This window comes from Ovis aries, chromosome 11 (genome assembly GCF_016772045.2).
Source record: "Ovis aries strain OAR_USU_Benz2616 breed Rambouillet chromosome 11, ARS-UI_Ramb_v3.0, whole genome shotgun sequence".
NCBI lineage: Eukaryota > Metazoa > Chordata > Mammalia > Artiodactyla > Bovidae > Ovis > Ovis aries.
In genome coordinates, this window is record NC_056064.1 from 21,504,163 (window position 1) to 21,526,736 (window position 22,574).

Here is a 22,574-nt window from a genome sequence, read left to right on the forward strand (position 1 = left end):
GGGGTCTTTTCCAGTGAGTTGGCTTCTCACATCAGGTGGCCAAAGTATTGGAGTTTCATTTGTCCTTCCAATTAATATTCAGGGTTGATTTCCTTTAGGATTAACTGGATTGATGTTCTTGCAGTTCACTAGACTTTTAAGAGTCTTCTCCAGCACGCTTCGAAAACATCAGTTCTTTGGCACTTAGCCTTCTTTATGGTCCATCTCTCAAATCCATACATGGCTACTGCAAAACCATAGCTTTCACTGTATGGACCTTTGTCGGCAAAGTGATATCTCTGCTCTTTAATACACTGTCTAGTTGGTTCTCAAATAGAATTTTGGAATATAATCTTTTCATAAATTAAGGGCTGGTTGTATATAAATATTTTGTGATATACTACACATTTGGTTCTATTTTTATAATTGTAATTCCTTACTTCCCTCTCAAAGAGTTTTTCCTGATTAAGGATATTTTGGTAGCTGGCCCCTTTTAAAACCATTTTAAGAAGCTTTTGTAATGTATGATTTGTCAGTTGTGTTATTTCATTTGTTACTTTGAATTAAAAAAACAAAACAAAACAGGAAATGGTCCACTGCCTTGTCCAAAACAATATCAGAAGATAGCATTGGGGATAAAGTGATCAGAGAAAGAACAGTGGGAAGACGACTTGGGAATTCTTTTCATGTTCCTTCCCAGGTGCTTTTCAAAGCTGGTGTCGTTCACCTTCACCATAGTTTTCTGTTCATGTTTATGAGTACGATGAATCCATGCACGATTGTCTTAAATGTCAATTGATGAGCTTCTCTTTTTCTCCCTTGCAGCATTGCTATGGCAACAAAAGAAAATATGACTTCACAGAGAGGAATGTTGAAATCAATTCAGAGTAAAATGAACACTTTGGCTAGTATCCTTTTTGACGGTTTGAAATCTGTTTTTAGGGGGGAAAATCTCTGTGTGCTTCACCACTCTCTCCCTCCCCTGGGCAGATTGCCGTCAGTAGTGACAGTAGAGGTCATGTGTAATTCTGTATTGTGAATATGCCCTGCACTTGTACTTTGTGAAAGTTCATACTGTTTAGTGCCATTTCTAAAAGATAGCACACCAGAAGTTTCATACTAGTAGATCTCGAAAAAAAATGATAAATATAATTTCCAAGTTATTCACAAAACTATTTTGCATCTTAATAGCTCTTGAATCCACGTTAGAAGTCTACAGTGTACACTGTTTTTACACAGAGGTCATAAATTTTGTGCTTTTTCTTCTTTCTTTTTTCATTTTGGAGAATTAAGTCAGTGGCGTATGCTTAGAAAGGGAAGGAAGTAGCCATACATGTAAGTGCTGATCACTGCTGATTTCCATATTTTCATTTTGCACAAGCTGAACTCTAGTATAGATTTGCTGCTTGTTTGTTGTGACCTCTACCTTTTCTAGTTCTTCAGTTTCCCAGTTTAAATTAGTACTACTCATACTCTGAGAAATCCAGCAGGGAAACTGCTAAGACCAAAAACATTCTGTTTCCTTTGAGGAATCAGGCCTTTTAGAGAAAAAAAGTTTCCTTCCCCAATTACTAATAGGGAAAGGACCTATAATTTCAAAAGTTGAGTATCTTCTGATCCTAGATGATTTGAGGTCACTTCTAGTGTGATCCCTTATTTGCCTAAGGAAAAGAATATCCTGAAGTGTGTTGATATTTTCCAGTTTTTGGTGAGTTTTGTTCTTGCTTTGTGCTTCCTTGGTGGCTCAAACAGTAGTCTGCCTACAATGTGGGAGACTGGGTTCGATCCCTGGGTTGGAAAGATTCCTCTGGAGAAGGAAATGGCAACCCATTCCAGTACTCTTGCCTGGAAAATCCCATGGATGGAGGAGTGTGGTAGGCTACAGTCCATGGGGTCACAAAGAGTCGGACACAACTGAGCGACTTCACTCGTCACCCTAAGTATAAAACCATACATCTAAAATCATTTGCTTTATATAGGGCTTTGCTGCTGCTGCTGCTAAGTCATTTCAGTCGTGTCCAACTCTGTGCAACCCCATACACAGCAGCCCACCAGGCTCTGCCATCCCTGGGATTCTCCAGGCAAGAATACTGGAGTGGGTTGCCATTTCCTTCTCCAATGCATGAAAGAGAAAAGTGAAAGTGAAGTTGCTCAGTCGTGTCTGACTCTTAGCGACCCCATGGACTGCAGCCCACCAGGCTCCTCCGTCCATGGATTTTCCAGGCAAGAGTACTGAAGTGGGGTGCCATTGCCTTCTCTGACAGGGCTTTTCAGTTAGTAGAGTACTCTGATATACATTATCTCATTTTATCAGTATGATAAATTAGAATCATTTCCAAAAATATGTTTTAAAAAAATCAAATAAATGGGTTTGATTAGTTAGGACTCTATAGAAAGATAATAATAGAAACCTAATTTACACTGACCTAATGAGGAAAAGGAGGGAATTAACTTGTTCATATGTCCGTAAAATTCAGGAGTAGAATTTGGCTTAATGGATGGCTTGGATGCAGAGGCTCAGATTTTATTATCAAGAATCTGCCTTTCTGTTCTTTGTTCCCCTCCTCCATCTCTCATTTCTGTTTACTTATGTGATGGCCTTATTCTCAGACACATTTTCTCCTCATGCTGATAGAGATGGCTACCAGGGTCACCTCCTGCCAGATCAAAAATCATGAAATTTCTAACAGCTCTGGCACATGTCCAAAGAGGACTGTGGTTGCCCTCACTTGAGTCACTGCCTAACCCAGCCACTGGCCAAGGGGAGGGAATATTCTCTCCTGCCAAGCCTGAGTGGGTATGTATACCTGATGGCAGAAGGCAGCAGCAGCCCCACCCAGTTACATGAACTGAACTAGATTATTGGAGAAGGAGCAGGGAGATTCCCCTAAAAGAAAAGCTAGGTAGAAGTGTGTTCACTACAGACAGTGTTTCCTAATGTCAAAAGTTTTCTTATTTCCACTAAGGGCAGTGTTGACCCTTCTTGTACCAAGCCAGAAAAGATTAAGCATCTGCTTTCTATGAGATTTGTACCTGACACCGTGTAAGTTTTTGTAGTCAGAAACCGCTGCTGGCAATGCAAACCAGTATAGGACGCACAGGCATGTGCTTTGATGACATCATACTACCAAGTAAGATACGAAGATATTTTATGGTACCAAGTACAGTACAGTTGTGACTGCTGGGAAACTCCTGAAACTTTCCTCTTTGCTTCCATTGTGTTCCCCACAAAGGGCAGTCAGAGCAGTTTAACCCACCTTCCAACCCTATTCCTGCCCACTCCTGCTAAGTGAATTTAAAATTTTTAAGTAATTAACCAGTGTTTGATTATACAAACCCTTAGAGTTTATTCCCACCAATTGTCTGAATCCAGGGGGGGCTTATCACCCTGTGGGGAGATCGTGTACTCCTCAAAACCCTTCTGGAAGAACTTCCCAGTCTCCTGAGGAAAGGGATTTAAGAGAGAGAGAGAGGAAGAGAAGGGAATGCAGGGTGGTGGTGGCAGCTGGCTGTGCCTCTGCCTGCCTGCCCTGCAGGGCTCCTTCATTCCTGGCCGCACTGGCTCCACCCAGACAGTCCTCCCTTGGCACATGGCAGCAGCCATCTCTGCTGCCTCCTCCTGTCTCTCAGTGTTTTCCTTTCTGTTGCTCTTACCCGTGTGCTGCAGTGTACCACGGGGCCCAGATTTGCTTGGGACTTTGAGCAGTAAGGCATTGGTGTTTGCTGCAGCTTCCTCAGTGTGATTTTCTTCCCCTCTGTTTCTTCTCATCATTTGTCTTTCTGGACTCCACTGATCTCTGTTTTTTGTGATTCCTGTGACTTTTCAAAGAGGCTTCTTCCACATATGACCTTAATAAAGATTTCCCAAAGATCGTTTTCCTGCTGTAAACAGCCTCATCCAGCGAATCAACCTTAGGAAGCGGCGTGACTCCCTCATCCTGGGTGGTGTTATTGGCGTCTGTACCATCCTGTTGCTGCTGTATGCATTCCATTGATGGGACATCTCCAGGGACTCTTGACAGCCACCACTTTCACACCCTGATCCAGAAGAAGAAAAATAGGAAGAAGCTGACTGATCTGCTAATTAGCCTGACCAGCAGGATTCATTCAAGACTGATAGTGATGGACTCTGATGTGGTCAGGTTGAGCGGAAGTCACAGGTTTTCTGTGCTATCTTTTCTAACACACATTTCCCTCTGTTTTCAGTTTCTAAAAAAAAAAAAAAAAAAAGATGTTTTGTCTCCCCAAGAGGTAAGTAAACCCATCAGAAACAGAATTTCCATGCTTCAGTGATAGTGTTGAAGGCTGATGACAAGCCAGGTCATGAGGCTGGACTCTTCAAAAAACCAGGCTTCTGTATATCCAAAGACTGCTTTCCTTTCAGCCACCAGATGGAGTTGTGAATAAAAATAGCTTTTTCCTTTTATTTTACACTCATGATGAGAAATTCCAAGTCATTTCTTGATAATCTGTGCTATAAATTTCTACTCTTTGTCCCCAACTTTTTTGGTGTTCAAGGAAAATGGCAATTTTCAAAGAATCTTTGAAATTTTCACAGGCCATCTTCAGCACAGTTGAGGTTATCTGAAACAAGACAAGCACTGCAAAAAAAGACTTTATCTTGTTTTTTAATCATGCCCACACTCGGGTTAACTGTATTCCTGAAAAAACCATCAAGAATGATAGGCTTTTTTTTTGGTCAGTCATTGTTTTTTACTTTTTGTTAGTTTCTTCTATTGAGTAATATCTATTACTACAAGAAAAGAAAATTCCAGTTCTACCACGACAAAAAGCCAGTAAGTATCTGTCAGTGCCCCTAACTGTTCCTCCTCATGTCGTGATTAACACTGACAACCAAGTGAGGAAAATGCTTGATTTTCACTGAGGTCTCTTCAACAAGCTGCATGTACAAAGACAGTGAAGGGCCACCATCCAGGTGATTCCATTTGTAAATGTTCCACATGTCGGAGCAAAAGTTTAAGGACCCCTGTCTTACGTACCAGGAATTCTGTGTTCTGTGAAAACCTATTCATTCCAAATCTGTTAAGCTTTTCCACACATCCGGAGAATGAGGGGCTTTACTACTGAAGGAGAAAATACCAGAGTCTGTCTCTGTCTGCACTATCAGAATCTGTCTTCTCTTACCACCATGGACAGTGACAAAATCTTAAACCACCCACCAGAATTCCAAGTTTAACCATTTCCCAGTTTCTATAAATGTTACGACTTTTCTAACTGAACTACCACAATTAGGTCGAAGACTTCCAACATCTGCTGTCCTTACAAGAAAGAAAGCTACTCTTCACCTCTGAAATGTATTGTGGTATTTATAGTATTGGCTGAAGACCATGCCACAGGAAATAAAAGGATATTAGCATGCAGTTCTTCACTCCATCACAATGTGTTCATGGTGACATTCAGATGAACTTGATTACAGGCTGATCGGTAGACTAACCTCTGGTTGGGTACAGAAACAGAGGTTTTTCATTCTGGCATTAGAGTTTCATTATGTTCTGGGTATGAAGAGCAATTGATATTTTTTTTTTTTTAACTATGGGGTTTATTTTTCTAAATATGGGTTGATTGATCAGTCAGTTGATTGGGGATGCCCTTAAAAGAAAATTTAAGTTTTCCCACTGTGAACCTTGAGAGATCAGAGAAGTAAGTTCATTTATTAAATTCTCTCCTGGGAGAACAAAACTCCTCTCCCCTGACTCTCTATTTATCTTTGATTTTTCAAAGGGTCTTGATCGATGGTTGTGCCTCAGCTAGAATTTGTGGGACTTTGGTTGCTATATAGTCAGCATTTATAAAATCTGAAGTATCGTAAATAAAGTTATTTATTTAATTATACTACCAGTGTTTTTTACTGGTCTGATTATTTGGTGTGTTCATGAAGGCTGATGGTGGCCTGAGAGTAAAACTAGGACCCCCGCTAATCTAGCTTGCTGCAGCTGAGCAAACGCTTTTGATAGCTGGTAAGCCTTTCCATTAGGGTTATGCGTAAATGAAGTAATAGAATTATGTTGATTATTTTCTTTATGAAAATAAACATGTTCTTCTAAGGAAGTTGAAAAAGTGTGGTATAGATGTTGGTGTCAGACAGGTCTGACTAACCTCCCCGTGGTGTAACCCATAGTGAGGTGACCCAGGGCCAAATGTAGGGCTCGTTTCTCCTTTACGGTTCCGTCCTTTGTGGAAGGAAGCCCTGGAGCAAGGACAGACGTGTGCCATTGACCAGTAGAGGCTCACTTTGGATCCCATGGTAGCTGACGTGAACTCTTCAATTTCATGCCATTTAGCCTTTTTTCTTTTTTTTTTAACAGCTTACTTTTCTCAACTTTTTGCTCGTTATAAACCAGTTACTAGGCTTAGGGGCCAACAGTAATTTGCTTATTGGAGCCAGGTGCAAGGAGTTTTCTATTCCTTGTCCCAAATGTTGCCTGCTACAGGAAGTTACTCTCTCTCAGTCATGTCTTATATAAGCCATGTCTTTTAGGAATCTTACATCACTCAGAACTTTCCACTTCACTTGAAATGAGAAACCATGGCAACAGAAAGGGCAGGAGATTCCAAAAGGTATACTTCTCTGAGAGTTTGCTTTACTGTGTGCCAGTAACTTTAGTTTAAAATGGTTAATGAATCTATTACTCAGGTTCAAGCCCAGATATTCAAGTACTTTAGTTGATCTGTCCTGGGTATTTCTATATTCTTGTTACTATTAACGATACTGAGGGAGTCCCTGTAACAGGCAGCATTGCTCACCCGTCTTTTTCTAATGTTAGAAAAGGGCTTTTCTTCTCCAGTCTTCCCTTCTCCTGCTTACCAAGATTTTCTAAAGAATGTCTTTTTACAGCTTGCCCCGTACTCATATCAGACACGGGAGTATGATCCTGAGAGTGGAGATGGTTAATGAGAGAGAGGAGTCAGCATGAAGGCCCTCTTGGTACCTGGAACCAAATAATACTGACTTTAGTTCTTTCCTGTTGGATGCTGAACAGAAAAATGTACTTATTGAGCCTTTTGATGCAATGACTTTTGGCCTCTCTGGAACTGAGGCACCTTGGACTTGCATTCCTACCATGAATTTTTCTGTTTCATTGTTAATGATCTCAACCTGATGAAAAGGACTTTAAAGAACTGGACTAGCCTTTTTGGTTTTCTAATACCTCATGTTTGATCACTAGCCAGATACGATTTCTTGGAAACTGACTGCATTTTCTAACTTGCAATATGAAGCTATTGAGGGTGAATGGCCATGTCTAGTGTTACACTGAATTTTGTGGCAAATGTAAAGAGGAAATGGATTCTACTGGGAATTAAAATGATTGTGTTCCATTCTTTGGGGGTAGGAGTTGTTTAGCCTGGTCTCCAAAAAGATACAGCTTTCCATCATGATCTTTATAAACTAATATCACTCCTTTATGAACCTGCGTACCCCTAAGTTTTATAGGACAAAAGAAAATGAGGAGCCAGTGACTCTAAGGATGTTACTGGATAAGAAGCTGAGACAGCTGAGCCGTGTCCTGAGGCATCTTTCTTATTTTCTTCGTGTCTACTGCAAAGTGTCACTTTCATATCAAATGTTTGCATCTATTCCTATCCTATTAGCTCTTAGAGAGGAAGAGAAATCAATTCCAATCACACTTTACCATGATGGAAGATGTTTCCTCATGAAAAAAATGCCAATACAGATTTTCAAAAATCTATTGCAAATGCACTTTTAAATTTTTTGCTTTTAAAATGGCTTCTTGGAACCAGGTTTATCGTATTTGTACTTCATTTTTGTTCTCATCGAAATGTGCATTTTCTGACTGTATAAAAGAAGCTTTGTTATGTAATTTAATAATAAATTAGAAATCTGAATAGTGTGTCTGGTTCTTTGTCTCAAAACAGTACCATTGAGGCAGTTTGGGAGAGTGATTATAACATCTTCGGTGTTAATAAATATTTCTCACAGCATTCCGAAACCCAAGGTGAAATAATATGGACACTGGAGCTATCAAACTATCATTCAGAAACATCATAGGAACATTCCACTAATAATTTAGCCCAAGAAGTGAAGGAGAATCTCCTATCAGAGTGAAACTTCAGGAAGTATGATGGAAATGTCCAGTTGTAGAATTTAGCAAGAAAAACAAGTTCTTGCCCTCCCTAAAGAATGGCATTTTATCCTATAGATCAGGAGCTGGTTTTCTACCCCCAGGAATTTGAGAATTCCTCATTTCCCATTGCGTCTCCAAACGTTGCCACTTGTGTGTTCTGCATCCTTTTTAAAAATAACAGTAAAATTGAGATACAGTTCACATTCCACAAAATTCACCCCTTCGAAATGTACTGATGGATTTTAGTATGTTACTTGTGCAGTCAGCACTACTGTGTAACTTTGGAACATTTACATCACCCTAAGAAGAAACCCTGTCCCCGCTGGTAATGACTCCGCAGCCCCCTGTATCCTTTTTATCTGACCACACTTTTTCCTTTGGGGGCCACTCCAAATTTTCCCTCCCATCCACTCACATGGGCTCTAAAGCCACTCTTTGGGTTTTTGACCCTTTTTTTGGCTTCCTAATGTGTCTAGCCCTGTGAATGTACACCTACATAGACATACAGAAAATCCAACACCCCTTAGAGAGAGAGGCCTCCCTTTTAGAGATCGACAAAGTAGCACAGAGGGCTAAGTTGCTCAAAGTCAGAGTGGACAGTTAGAAAAGGATTTGAATCTTGACGGCTCTTTGATTCAAAACCTTGCTGCAGTTCTGTCATAGTTCTGTAATATATATATTAACTCATGATCCAGAAGCTATAGAACTGCCACTTTTGCCTGATTTTACAGGCAATGCATGTAAAATATTTAAAGCCCAGTGGCTTATTTTCAAGGAATGCTTACTACTAGCCAAGTGGTTCATAAAGTGTTCTCATTTGTAAGTTACTATTTCCTTATGAGAACTAATTCACCGAAGTTGTAGGGAAAAAAAAAAATTTTTTTTTAGTGTCTTTGAATCAAACCTCCTGCCCATTTCTTCTAGTTTAGAACCTCAGAGGTCTTCCTAGAGACTGAGAGCTGAGGCTGATCCTGAAAAAGCCCCTCAGGATGGTCCTCGGTCAGTGCCGCCCAGACCATGTTGTGTTTTTCCCTTCAGGTGGTGTGGCTTTAACAGTCTACCAGCTCCTACTTAACCTGAATGTTCCTTAGGATCCGAGGTTCTACCCCATCATGCCTCCTCTGCTACCAGAGGTGCCTAGAAGTTTTGTTTTTTTTTTAAAAAAAAAAAAAAGGTCAGGGAATCTCACCAAAAGTGTTAGCTATCAGGACATTTTCTCTAAAGCAAGAGCCATGAGAAAAACAAGTGTATTCCTCCTTCTGAAGACAGATTTGCCGGCTGAGTTGAAACAGAGGAATACACTTCAGCCCGACACCTTCTGCTCCACTCGGCTAAGATTTCCCACTTTGGCAGAGCTGATGAGCTTGCAGAGCTCTTTATTACTAACTCTCCGAAGACACTTAAAAGCCAAGAAGATTGGGAGCTGAAAGGCTGTCATAACTTTCTGCTTAGAGGAATCCCAGAGATCCTCAACAGTGTTCTTGTCATCCTTGTAAAACTGCCTACTAATTTGTGATCCTGGTCTGTGCTATTCGTTTTCCCTCCTTTGAGATATACAGCTCTTTAGGAAACAGTCACTTTCTCTTAATTAGTACATTTCTTTTAGATTCTTTCCAACATCCAGTGAATCTTCTTAGTGGTGAAACTGCTTACAGTTTGAGGGAGAGCAGGCAACTATGTGGTTGGGAGCTCCTTTTAACTCAGTGCCAAGAAAATACGGTTTAAACGTAATTATTTCCTGCAAAGTGACACGTTCTGTGTTAGTAAATGTGGCACTTTTTTTAAAACAGTTCTTATTAAGGAGAACACACACAGACTTCCCTGTGGTCCAGTAGTTAAGACTCCATGCTCCCAATGCAGGGGGCACAGGTTTGATCCCTGGTTGGTGTAATAAGATCCTGCAGCTGCCAAAGAAAGATAACAGTTTGAGAATACAGCATTTTGAGGTTTTTTGCCCTGGAATCAGTTCTGAGTCCTCTCCCACAAGCTGGGGCCCTGTGATTCATTTCCAAACTGCACAAGCAGCCACCCTCTGGACAGGGTGCCCTGCCTCCCATCTAATCTCTCGCCACCCGCTCTGCACATAGCTGCCTAGTTTATCTTCCTAAACAAGTTCTAATCTCTCATTATTCTGTTCAAGAATATTTGGCAGCTTCCTTCCATCCTTACCGATGTATTATAGCACATTAACATGTAGAGTGTACACCTAGTACTTTGCTTTGTACACGCATGCATGCATACACACATCACACATACAAAATCCTGTTCTCTTAGTGAGGGAGCCTTCTCCTTTCACATGTAAACAAGCCCAAGAGATCAGAGTCCTCCTGATAGCCATCAGCTGCCCTTTGCCTAACCAGAGTTTCCTTCTCTCTCGAGAATCATCAGAGCCACTGGGTGCAATGATGGAAAAAACAAGGCCTGAAGTCAGAAATCCTATATTCTGCCACTGGATGTGATGCTCTTGGACCAAGGGCAAGTCACTATACCACTCTCAGTTCAGTTTTCTTATCTGCAACATGGACTCTAGCAGCTTGATGTAGTTGTTGAGAGCAAATCAAAGGTAACAGTGGGACAAAATTGCTCAGAAAGTTTTCAAGAAATAATGTGGGCTGCTCAGACAGTAAAGAGTCTTCCTGCAATGCTGGAGACCTGGGTTCAATCCCTGGGTCAGGAAGATCCCCTGGAGAAAGGAATGGCTACCCACTCCAGTATTCTTGCCTGGAAAATCCCATGGAAGAGGAGTCCGAAGGGCTATAGTCCATGAGTCACAGAGTCAGACACGACTGACTTTCACCTTCACTTCACATATATAAAGATGTTGATAACAGCACTGACTGTAAAAGAAAGATGGTAAGTAACCTAAATATCCATCATAAGGAGGATGGGTAAATACATTATGTAAATCTCTATCATGGAATACTATGCAGCTGTTAAAAAAAGAAAGGTAACTTGCTATGTACTGATATTGAATGATCCCCAGGATATGTTAAGTGGGGAAATAATATGCCTCTCCCTCAGGGAATATTTGGCAACTTCTGGAGACATCTTTGGTTGTCATAACTGGACTGGGGTGGAGTAGGGTGGATGCTTCTGGTGGTGGGTAGAAGCCAGAGATGCTGTGAAAAAATTCACAGTGCAAAGGACAGCAGAGTCATCAGGCCCCAAAGTGTCAGTGGTGCCAAGGTTGAGAAACCCAAGCTCAAACTGCATTCGTGTTAAAGTTGACAGTGTCTCCCCAGAGTTGAAGATTACTCAACTGTGTCCCAGAACCACCGATTCCTCCTTACCACCCTTGCCTGACTCGAGCTGCTTACCGGGACCTAGGTGGCACTGTGATCTTCCCCTCCCCTCCTGCCTTTCCTTCCTTCCTCATCCCATCGCTTCTTCACCTCTGCAGCACACACATTTGCACCATCCCAAGTGACCTGATGTCCCAAGGGCTTTGTGAATTTCCTCTTTTGGAATGGCCTCTTTTCCAAGCCAGCCTGTGAAATGCTTGCTTCTTGTTTTTAAACTCTATGTATGGGAAGTAACTACTTATTGGGTATGGCGATTCCTTTTGGGGTGACAGAATGGGAACGACATATAGGTGATGGTTGCATGATGATGGGAATGTTTTAAATACCACTGAATTGTGCTCTGTTATTTTTTTCTCTTTTTTTAAAAGTTTTTCTTTTATTTTGGAATATGGCTGATTAACAATGTTGTGATAGTGTCAGGTGGACTGCAAAGGGGCTTAGCCACACTTTTTTTAATATGGACCATTTTTTAAAGTCTTTATAGAATTTGTTACAATGTGGCTTGTGTTGGGGTTTTTTGGCCCTGGAGGCATGTGGGATCTTAGTTCTTCCATCAGGGATCAAACCTGCACCCTTTGCACTGGAAGGTCACATCTTAACTACTGGACCACCAGGGAAGTCCCTGAATTGTACACTTTAAAATGATTATTTTTAGTACATGTATGGCCTTTCCATTTTGCTGTACAATAGAAACTAACACACCATTATAAAGTAACTATACTCCAATAAAAATTAATTTTAAATTTTTAATTAAAAATTTTTATTATAAAATAAATGATACATTTTATGCTGTGTTAATTTCACCTCAATTAAAAAAAATACTTAAATGGTCTTTCCTCTGGGAAGACTTTCTGACCTGCACTCCTCTGTGCATGCTATTTTCCTCTGTGATCTCACAACCCCTATCAATCAACATAGTAGGTGCTCATAAGTACTGAGGAGGAGAAGGAAGGAAAGAAAGATAACTGGAAGACCCTGGTTGCCCTGCATCGAAGTGCAGCGGTCGTAATGCTAGAAATGAATGTCGTCAGATACTACGGCCTCTTCATTAACTGCCGCCTCCCTGCTTTACCGCACCCGAGCCCTTCAGGTTCCTTTCCCTGGGTTCAATCAGGGAAATTAGGCACTGTGAGCTGATTGATCCACACTGGTAGAAAACTAGAGCTCTGGACTGTTCATGAGACATTGAGGATTTCACGTATTGTATTTAATCATTTACGGTGGTGACGTCTGGGCTCTCTAAGACCCCATCAAGCCGACTTGATAATTTTTATTTAAGTGAATACCATTCCAGCTTTTTAATTTCTTCTCTTTTCCCTCCAGAAGGTGACCTATGGCGAGAGATGACAAGCGTGGCTTTCCCAGCCTGTCTGTGGTAAAGGATTTGGTAAATTTTCCTTTCTTGCAGACTCGCTGCTTCCAGCCCTGGTTCCCACCTTGGGACATGACTTAGGCTTGTAGGTGTTGTTTTGCAGACCCCAGGTAAGTAAGAGCTTCATCCAGGTTCATGTCTTTTTAACAAAGCAGTAGTGAATTAATAAGAAATGCTTTATCTTCCTAGACCTCTTTGTGACTCTATTCTGGTCCTGCTCTTTGCTCCAACCCACTGATGAGTTCATAAAAATTTCACATAAGTTAAAATCCATCTCCTCTCCAGGGAGCTGGGTTCTATCAGATTAACATTTAACTCCAAGGAAATGTGGACATTTGCCTTAAAGAAGTTCTTTATCCCAGGGAACGATCTATATTGTTGTCACTATTTGAATGTCATTAATTATGCTGTGAAACTTTATTTCAGCCTGAAACTCTGCATCTTTCTGTTGAAAATGACAAAGTTTTAGGGATCAGTTCAGTGGCTCAGCATCTAAGCTTTTTATTATGCTTTTCCCCTCACAAAATTAATGGGTGTTTATTATAGAAATAAAGATCAAGTAGAAAAATAAAAATACATATTTATCCCCAACATTCTGTGATAATTGGCTGTTAATGCATGGAATGTTTTTCATTTAAAAAAAATATCTTAAACACATGAATATTTTTAAAATTGGAATCCTATGGTACGTATTATCTTGTGACCAGGTTTTTTCATGCAATACAGCATGTAGAGCCTCCAGTGTCATTAAATTTTCAGCCACAGCATCCTTTGCAATGGTTGTGTTGAATTTCATTATGCAGATGCTCAACTCCTGATTATTTAATTGTACAGATATTACAATGTTTATATTGAAGACAAAAGGAGAAGGGGGTGGCAGAGGATGAGGAGCTGGATAGCATCACCTAGTCAATGAACATAAATTTGAGCAAACTCCGAGAGATAGTGGAGGGAAGAGGAACCTGGCATGCTCCAGCCCATGGGTTATAAAAAGTCAGATATGGCTTAGTGACTGAACAACAGCAAACACTATTTTGGGAGGGGAGGTGGGCCACACCTTGAGGCATGTGGAATCTTAGTTCCTCGATCAGGAATCAAAAAACCCTTGCCCCCTGCAGTGGAAGCATAGTCTTAACCACTGGACCACCAGGGGCAGTCCCTGGATATAACACTCTTTTTTAAACTATAAAGTGATTTCCAATTTTTATCCCATTATAAATAACTGAGCAACACTTTGTTTTTCTTTTTAAAAATCTTAAAAGCAGGATACCTTCTGTCAACTCCCAAACTACTGTTACGTCTGCAACCCCATCGTTTCTTTCTGGATGAGTGTGTGTATTTGCTTGCCTTTTTTAAGTTGAACCCAGCTGAGCTCTCCAGTTTGCTGTGAAGAAAGGTCTAGGCTAGTCGATATAAGAAGGGAGCCCAAAGGAGAAGTGCCGGAATGGAGAGACTAGCCCACCTGGAGCCAGCCGAGGTTGGTTTTATAGAAGCAGGGCTGAGTGAGGGGAACTCAGTGACCTCCCTTGCAAGACTCCTTTTAAAAGGAACCACAGCAATGTCCATTCTTTGGAACACTCCATCTCCTATTTGTTGATTCGCTACAGCGATTGTTCTCGATCCTTGTGGCGTATTAGAATCACCCGGGAAGGAGACAGTTAACTATATATTGAGTTGGCCAAAAAGTTCTTTCAGGTTTTCCATTAACATCCTACTGAAAAACCCAAATGAACTTTTTGACCAACCCTATATATATATGAATCAGAGAAGGCAATGGCAACCCACTCCAGTACTCTTGCCTGGAAAATACCATGGATGGAGGAGCCTGGTAGGCTGCCGTCTATGGGGATCGCACAGAGTCGGACACGACTGAAGCGACTTAGCAGCAGCAACATATATATACTGTCACCCTGCTTATTTAACTTATATGCAGAGTACATCATGAGAAATGCTGGGCTGGAAGAAGCACAAGCTGGAATCAAGACTGCCGGGAGAAATATCAATAACCTCAGATATGCAGATGACACCACTCTTATGGCAGAAAGTGAAGAGGAACTAAAAGCCTCTTGATGAAAGTGAAAGAGGAGAGCGAAAAAGTTGGCTTAAAGCTCAACATTCAGAAAATAAAGATCATGGCATCTGGTCCCACCACTTCATGGGAAATAGATGGGGAAACAGTGGAAACAGTGTCAGACTTTAATTTTTTGGGCTCCAACATCACTGCAGATGGTGACTGCAGCCATGAAATTAAAAGACCCTTACTCCTTGGAAAGAAAGATATGACCGACCTAGATAGTATATTGAAAAGCAGAGATATTACTTTGCCAACAAAGGTCCGTCTAGTCAAGCTTATGGTTTTTCCAGTGGTCATGTATGGATGTGAGAGTTGGACTGTGAAGAAAGCTGAGCACTGAAGAATTGATGCTTTTGAACTGTGGTGTTGGAGAAGACTCTTGAGAGTCCCTTGGACTGCAAGGAGATCCAGCCAGTCCATCCTAAAGGAGATCAGTCCTGGGTGTTCATTGGAAGGACTGATGCTGAAGCTGAAACTCCAATACTTTGGCCACCTCATGTGAAGAGTTGACTCATTGGAAAAGACCCTGATGCTGGGAGGGATTGGGGGCAGGAGGAGAAGGGGACGACCCAGGATGAGATGGCTGGATGGCATCACGGACTCAATGGACGCGAGTCTGAGTGAACTACAAGGGTTGGTGATGGACAGGGAGGCCTGGCATGCTGCGATTCATGGGGTTGCAGAGTCGGACACGACTGAGTGACTGAACTGAACTGATATATGTTCCATTTTTAGGGCTTCACAGGTGGCACTACTGGTGAAGAACCTGCCCGCCACCCACCAATGCAGGAGATGCTAAAGACGTGGGCCAAGCAGATCCGCTGGAGAAGGGAATGGCAACGCACTCCAGGATTCTTGCCTGGGAAATCCCATGGACAGAGGAGCCTGGCAGGCTACAGTCCATGAGATCGCAGAGTTAGATGCAAGCACATTCCATTTCTACCCCCCAAAAATTTCAGTACAATTGCACTGGGGTGAAGCCCAGATGTCGGAAATTTTGGTAACCTCTCTAGGTGAGTCCATCTTGCAGCCAGCGCTGAGAACCTCTGCTTTCTGACTTCCAGTGGGACTGGGATTACTGGCCTGGGGGCTGAATGTCTTTAGGTCACAGGCTGCTTTCGGGGAGTCCCCACTTCCCACTGGGCTTTACCAGAGTCGTCAGCAGCTGTTTCAAAAATGCTGACACATGGAGGAAACGGTATCCCAGCCCAACAGCTCACTCTGAGTGATGAGACTGAAGATCAGCATTTTGCTACAGCTGCATCAGCCTCCCCAGACAGTCAATTAGCCACAGACTTCAGCAGATGCTGCCTGAAAGAGCTCTTTTGAGGCTGACTTTCAATGCCCAGAAGCACATTATGTAGCTAAGCAATACTATATTCACATCAGGCAAAAGCATCTTGCTTTAAGTCGCAGTATTTATTTCCTGATGAAAGGGGGACTCGCCTTGGACCTGGAACTTGGTGGTACCCAGACGGATGGAGAAGAGGGACTACGATGGTCCTAGAAAGTCCTAGATGGGACTAGGATGGATGGAGAAGAAGCATGACTAGGATTCTGGGGGTGCAGCCAGCCAAGGACGAGGGAGCATTAACCTAGAGTTATAAGACAGAGGTTTGAATCTCATCTCTACTTTTGCTCAGCAACATGGCCTTGCAGTCAGTCCAGCTAATGATCAACTTCTTGGAGCTAGAGGGACCTCCCTGATGGTCTAGTAGCTAAGACGCCATGCTCCCCATGCAGGGGGCTTGGGTTTGATCCCTGGTTAGGAAACTAGATCCTGCATGCCACAACTAAGACCCAGCACAGCCAAGTAAATAAATAAATTTTTAAAGTGGGAATAGAGATTGCTGCCATAGTTATGTCATAATTAAAACTGAGAGGTAATGCTCATAAGTATATCAACAGAGGCAGGGGTGCAGAGCTGACCTGACAGAAGAGATTTTTGTGTTTGCATTAATGGCCAGAAACCTGGCCTCTTATGCCTCCTTAGTTCCCCCTTTGGCTGATATAGGGGAGGAGAGACCATTCACAGGGGTCTGGCAGCCATCTTTAACTCTGATAAGGACAGCTAAGGGCAAGAAGAAATGTGAGCTTCTGGAGAATTCCCTGGGGGTCCAGTGTTTAAGACTCCTAGCTTCCACTGCCAGGGGGCTTGGGTTCAATCCCTGGTCAGGGAACAAGGACCCCACATGCTGCATAGGGTGGTCAAGTAAATAAAATAGAGCTTCTGAGAGTAGAATGGGGTATCTCGTGATTTTTCCCCAGGTAATTAGCATTAAGAATGAGACTGACAGGGGGAAGGGATAGTTAGGGAGTTTGGGATTGACATGTTCACACTACTATCTTTTAAATGGATAACCAACAAAAACTTACTGTATAGCACATGGAACTCTGCTCAATATTGTGTGGCAGCCTGGATGGGAGGGGAGTTTGGGGGAGATGGATACATGTATATGTGTGGTTGAGTCCCTTTACTGTTCGCCTGAAACTGTCACAGCGTTGTTAATTGGCTATACCCCAATACAAAATAAAAAGTTAAAGAAAAAATGAGACTGAAGCTTTTGGTGAAAATGCATATCTGCAGTTTACTATGGATTGAATTCACCTGTGCCCTGTATAGCTGCCCTCTATTAGCCATCCATGGAGGGGTGACTTTTTCATGTCTCCTGGTCTCCAGTTAATGTCCATGTCCTCAGAGGGAAGGTTTTCTCCTACATTAGTGAATCCTTCCTTCAAGCAAGGAGAGGGCTCAGGGGAGGTGGTTTTTGCTCCCTGCGGGACCTGGTATCTCCTGAGAATGAGTCTCTGGTGCTCAGCACCCGCCCCCCCAAACTCCCCACCTCCACGCACCCCTGATCTGCCCTGGGGAGATGCTTCTGAGCAAGGGATGTGTCCTGGGGTAGAGGGTTCTCTGGGGACTCCAGCCTCCTGGGACATGGCTTTCTCAAGAAGGTTCCTAAGCCAGGGGACTTTGCCCTTTGTGTGGTTGGACCCATCGGGGCTACTGTTGGAGCTGGGGCTGAGCTTCAAGAAACTTTTAGGAACAGATCTCCCAGAAACAGGAGTGGCCATCCAGAGATGAGAACCCGAAGACCTCTCGTTGAAATGATTTGGTCCATGAAGCTCCATCCGTACCAGACATACTTCTGGCTGGGTAAGTGCTGATGGCTGCAAGTGACCAGAAAGAAGACCGATGACATCAGGGGAGGCGGCTGAGACAGAGACTGGGTTTGGGGGACAGATAGACCTGGCTGCATTTTATTTTATCATTTTTTTACACGGACCATTTCAAAGTCTTTATTGAATTTGTTACAATATTGCTCTGGTTCATGTTTAAGTTTTCTTGGCCTCAAGACACATGGGATCTTAGCTTCCAGACCAGAGATGGAACCTGCACGCCCTACATTGGAGGGTGAAGTCTTACCCACTGGACCACCAAGGAAGTCCCACTTTGCTGGATTTTAAATTAGAAGTTCTCTTGTTGGATCGCACTTGTAAGCTGTTACTGGTGGGTGACCGCAAATTGCAACAGTCATCTCAAAAGTCATTCAGAGAAAGTTTTTGGTTTTGAAAGAACAAAGACCCAGAAAAGTGAGCTAGTTCATTTTTAATTGGCAAGTGCAATTGACATATTTCATTTGAAGTGATGAATATATACAGCTGATGACCTATTACCATCTCCTGCCTTAACCACAATTTTTTCACAATGATCTCAAATCTACTTTACAGACATAGAGCTTTACCTTTCGGATGGATGAAGGCAAATTCATACATTAAACCAATATGACAGCAAGAGAATCTTTATCTTTCTGCACTGAACGAGACCAGGATCACCCAGTTCAAATGCTTGTAAGAACTCTGCCTCGGTTAATTAATCAGCAAACCAGACCTCTTCGTTGAATTCAGTTCTTATCAGCAGAGACTACGGCTTTCAATAGAACAGTGTGCAGTTGACAAGGATGTGCTTCAGAGCTTCTTTTAATTAAAAGCCTTTTTAATATGAAACCTGTATTTCTGATTTGATATTTAAAAAAAAGCTTATATTATTGTAGCTTCAGTTCCAAGTAGAACTTCACTGCTGATCAGCTCTGAGGCCTTGAGCTAGTTCAGCTAAGCTCTCAGATTTTTGTACAGACAACCCCAAAGAGTTATGAGATGTAGTCCCCACACAGGGCAAATGTAGGACTCTGACATCACCATCCCTAGACCACTTTCTCTGTGTCGTTCCCCGTCCTCCCTGGGCAGAGGTTTGGGCCCAGAGCCACGCCCACTCTCCCCCCCCCATGCCACCCCAACTGGCATGAAGAACATGCAGAGATCAGTATACAAAATAGCATGGACTGGGTCATCACAACTGAGTGAAAACATACACGTCATTCTGGATTCATTCACTTGTCAGACATCCAATGAAACAGGTGGCTCAGTGGTAAAGAATCCACCTGCCAATGCAGGAGACTCGGGTTCAACCCCTGGGTCAGGAAGATCCCTCAGAGAAGATGGCAACCCACTCCAGTATGCTTGCCTGGGCAATCCCATGCACAGAGGGGCCTGGAGGGCTACAGTCCATGGAGTTGTGAAAGAGTAGGACACAACTGAGGGTGCACACACCATATGCCCAGCTCTTTCTTGGGCCTCAGTCATTAACTGTGTGCCAGGCAGACTTAAGACAGACTCTTTCTTGGGCTTCTGTACAACTCAACTTGTATACACTCTGTAGATGCGCAACTAACCAAACCCACAGCAGATACATTAAAAAAAAAAAAAAAAAGGATAGAATTAAGATTGTGGTGGGAGAGGAACAGACAGTAAACCAGCAAACAAAGAAGTCAGTAAGAGGAGTTCAGTTGCTGGCCAGCGTGATGCCAAAAAGAAGGCTGGTGAAAGAGTGGCTGAAGAACGCGATTTGGAGACATTTTTGTTTTTGTTTGTTACACTTTCTGCATTTTCCAAGTGTGCCACAATGAAGGTGTATTAATTTTGAAATCTGAATGAAATTAAGGAAGGAAAAACCACTCCACACTCCAGGGAAAGTCACCCAGAAGGGAGAAGTGGCTGGTGAGAGATTCCCCCGCTCTTTCCCCACTTTCTAGCCTGTCGTCACTGTGCTGTGTTTATGTGTGACCAGCTGCACAGGGAGCAGGAGCCGGTCTCCTCGGTGCCTGTTTACCTCCTGCCTGTTCACCCAGCGCCAGAGCGGCTCCCCCGGGCCGTGATCAAAACATGAGTTCATTGCGCTTGGTTCCCCGGGGAGAACAAGCCAGCCCTGCCTGGAACTGCGTGTCCCCGTCTTCAGGGAATGTCCTCAGGCTCTAGAATGTCTCTCCTGGCCAATCACCCAGAGGATGCCTGGCCTGGGACTTCCGTCAGCTTTCCAGCAGGTGGGTGGGTTTGGGGAGGACTGTGAGGTCTGGTTTGAAGGGTAAAATCACACAGGCCCCTTTTTTTCCATCTGGGTTTAAGCCCATCACAGTTGACTCTGCAGCATCCAAACTGTCCCATCCGTGGGTGGCGTGCTGCAGCCACAGCTCCCCAGAGAGGTCAGCAAAGAGTGGGGAGCTCCAACCTCAGAGGGGGATGGAGGTTCCAGGGGCATCTACCTCCAGCTGGGGTTGGTCGTGGGAGGGCAGGTTCCAGCCAGGAGGCCCAGGATGGGGCTGAGAGGAGACCACACAAAAGCCAGACAGAAGTACCCAGTTCTAGGGCAAGGACCCAGACCAAGCACTGACTCCAAAGCAAAGGTCAGACGTGAGCCCTGGGGAGGGGTGCTGGCCCTGCTGGAGGGATGATGGATGGAGCCTGTCTGCAGACCCACCCGCTCAGTCAGTCAGTCCAAGGAGGGGAAGAGCTCCTGAGGGCTTCCAGCCCCTCTGACAGCATCCACCCCACCCGACCCCACCCCTATGGCGCCATTCTGTGGTTCTGACACTGGCTTGTGTGCGGAGGTGGGCTTGAAGGGACCTGTTACTTAAAAGCACTGTAGAGTCCAGCTACAGTGCTAAGAGCACTTAGATGAGCCCTTTTATTATAAAGTGACTTGCTGTATATTAAAAACAGATTCCTTTTTAAAAGCCTAGAAGAAGTATGCTCGGATATTCACATTGATTGCCTCAGCTAATGGAATATGGGAAAGATTTTCTCCTCTGTCATACATTCCTACTTTTTTAATTAAATTATAAATTGTTCAAGTAATACAGATATAAATGCTTGCTGGAAGATTCCGAGGATCTGAAGCATGTGGCATAAAAACTGAAGGCTGCCTGGCTCACCACTCCAGGGCCACTTTCCCACCCAATAGTGACTACTGACATCAGCGTGGTGTCTAGTAGTTGGATAGTTTTGATGTTTAAAAAAGAAAAAGGCTTAAAGAATGACTATTGCATGGGCCAGGGAGCACAGAAAGTTCTCATGGAGGAAGGTTGTTGATCACATCTGAGGGGCCTGAGAGTCAGGCAAGCAGACAGAGGCTTCTGGGCCGTGATGTGTATCCCATGGCCCTCCTGCCCACTGCATTCCTGGGAGAGTTCCAAGGAGACCTTCTCCTCTCACCCAGAAACCTCTTCCCCTGACAAGCAGCTGTGTACAAAGCGATCCTTGTTAAAACTTCCCTGAATTCAAAAGTGATTAGGAAACATGTAGAAGATTCTCCAACCAATGAGAAGGCAGGAATGTGGGCTCATCTACCCTCAGCCACCCACTTCCCTAGCTCCTGACCTCTGCCTCCCAATTTGCCCCAGCAGGCAGATTCATATGGAGAAGGAGTCTTCTGGCTGGTAGCCTGGTGCTTCCAGCAGCTGTGAAGAAAGTAAAAGCGGTTTAGAGGCCCATCCATCATTCCCAGAGGGTCCTCCAACAGATCAGGCAGGCCTCAGGGCTCCATGGGCCCAGTCACTGGGGCTTCCTTGTGAAGTCCCACCTGCCAGCATCTTCCCTCTTCCTGAGCCTGTGGTTGCCATGGTGATAAGTCAACCCTAGGCATGGCTCTTTCTTCTCCCTGGTTCCAGAGAGCAATGGAACCCAATGAGCCCCCAGTAGCCAGAGCTGCTCCTAACGCACCTTCAGAATTTGCTCCCCTGGTGCTTAAGCCCTGTTTTTAAATTATAGGCAGAAAAAAAAATCAGAGAGAGAAAAATTGGAGACCTAAATGCCCAGCAACAGGAGAAAAGATAGGTAAATACATTAATGGTGGTTTATAACTATTATGTGGTAGTCACTCAGTAGTGTCTGACTCTCTGTGACCCCATGGACTGTAGCCTGCCAGGCTCCTCTGTCCATGGAATTCTCCAGGCAAGAACACTGGAGTGGGTTGTCATGCCCTTCTCCAGGTTATACCTATTATACAGTCACTAAAAAAATGATGTTTACGAAGAGTCTTTAATAACATAGAGAAATGCTTGGCTCAGCAAATCTAAAATAGCAAGAAAACACATCTCAAAGCTTGGCGGTGCATTAAATTTAGGAAATACCATGTCCCTACCCTCTCTCACCATGAAATTAAAAGACGCTTACTCCTTGGAAGAAAAGTTGTGACCAACCTAGATAGTATATTCAAAAGCAGAGACATTACTTTGCTAAGATCCATCTAGTCAAGGCTATGGTTTTTCCTGTGGTCACGTATGGATGTGAGAGTTGGACTGTGAAGAAGGCTGAGCACCAAATAATTGATGCTTTTGAACTGTGGTGTTGGAGAAGACTCTTGAGAGTCCCTTGGACTGCAAGGAGATCCAACCAGTCCATTCTGA

The 22,574-nt window shown here is 43.3% G+C and overlaps 1 protein-coding gene across 3 annotated transcripts in view; it reads left to right on the top strand.

Annotated features, from left to right (window-relative positions):
• Positions 1-7,845, top strand: part of GOSR1 (golgi SNAP receptor complex member 1) — a 37,663-nt gene extending 29,818 nt beyond the window's left edge. The window contains exons 8-9 of one of the 3 annotated variants that reach the window (XM_012185431.4): positions 805-887; positions 3,839-7,845. In XM_012185431.4, the coding sequence (XP_012040821.1) occupies positions 805-887; positions 3,839-3,867 (112 nt within the window). In that variant the 3' untranslated portion in view covers positions 3,868-7,845. Of the gene's footprint in view, positions 1-804 lie in introns of all 3 variants that reach the window. The other 2 variants (XM_004012527.5, XM_060395308.1) reach the window with 2 other exon arrangements.
• Positions 7,846-22,574: the final 14,729 nt, after the last annotated feature.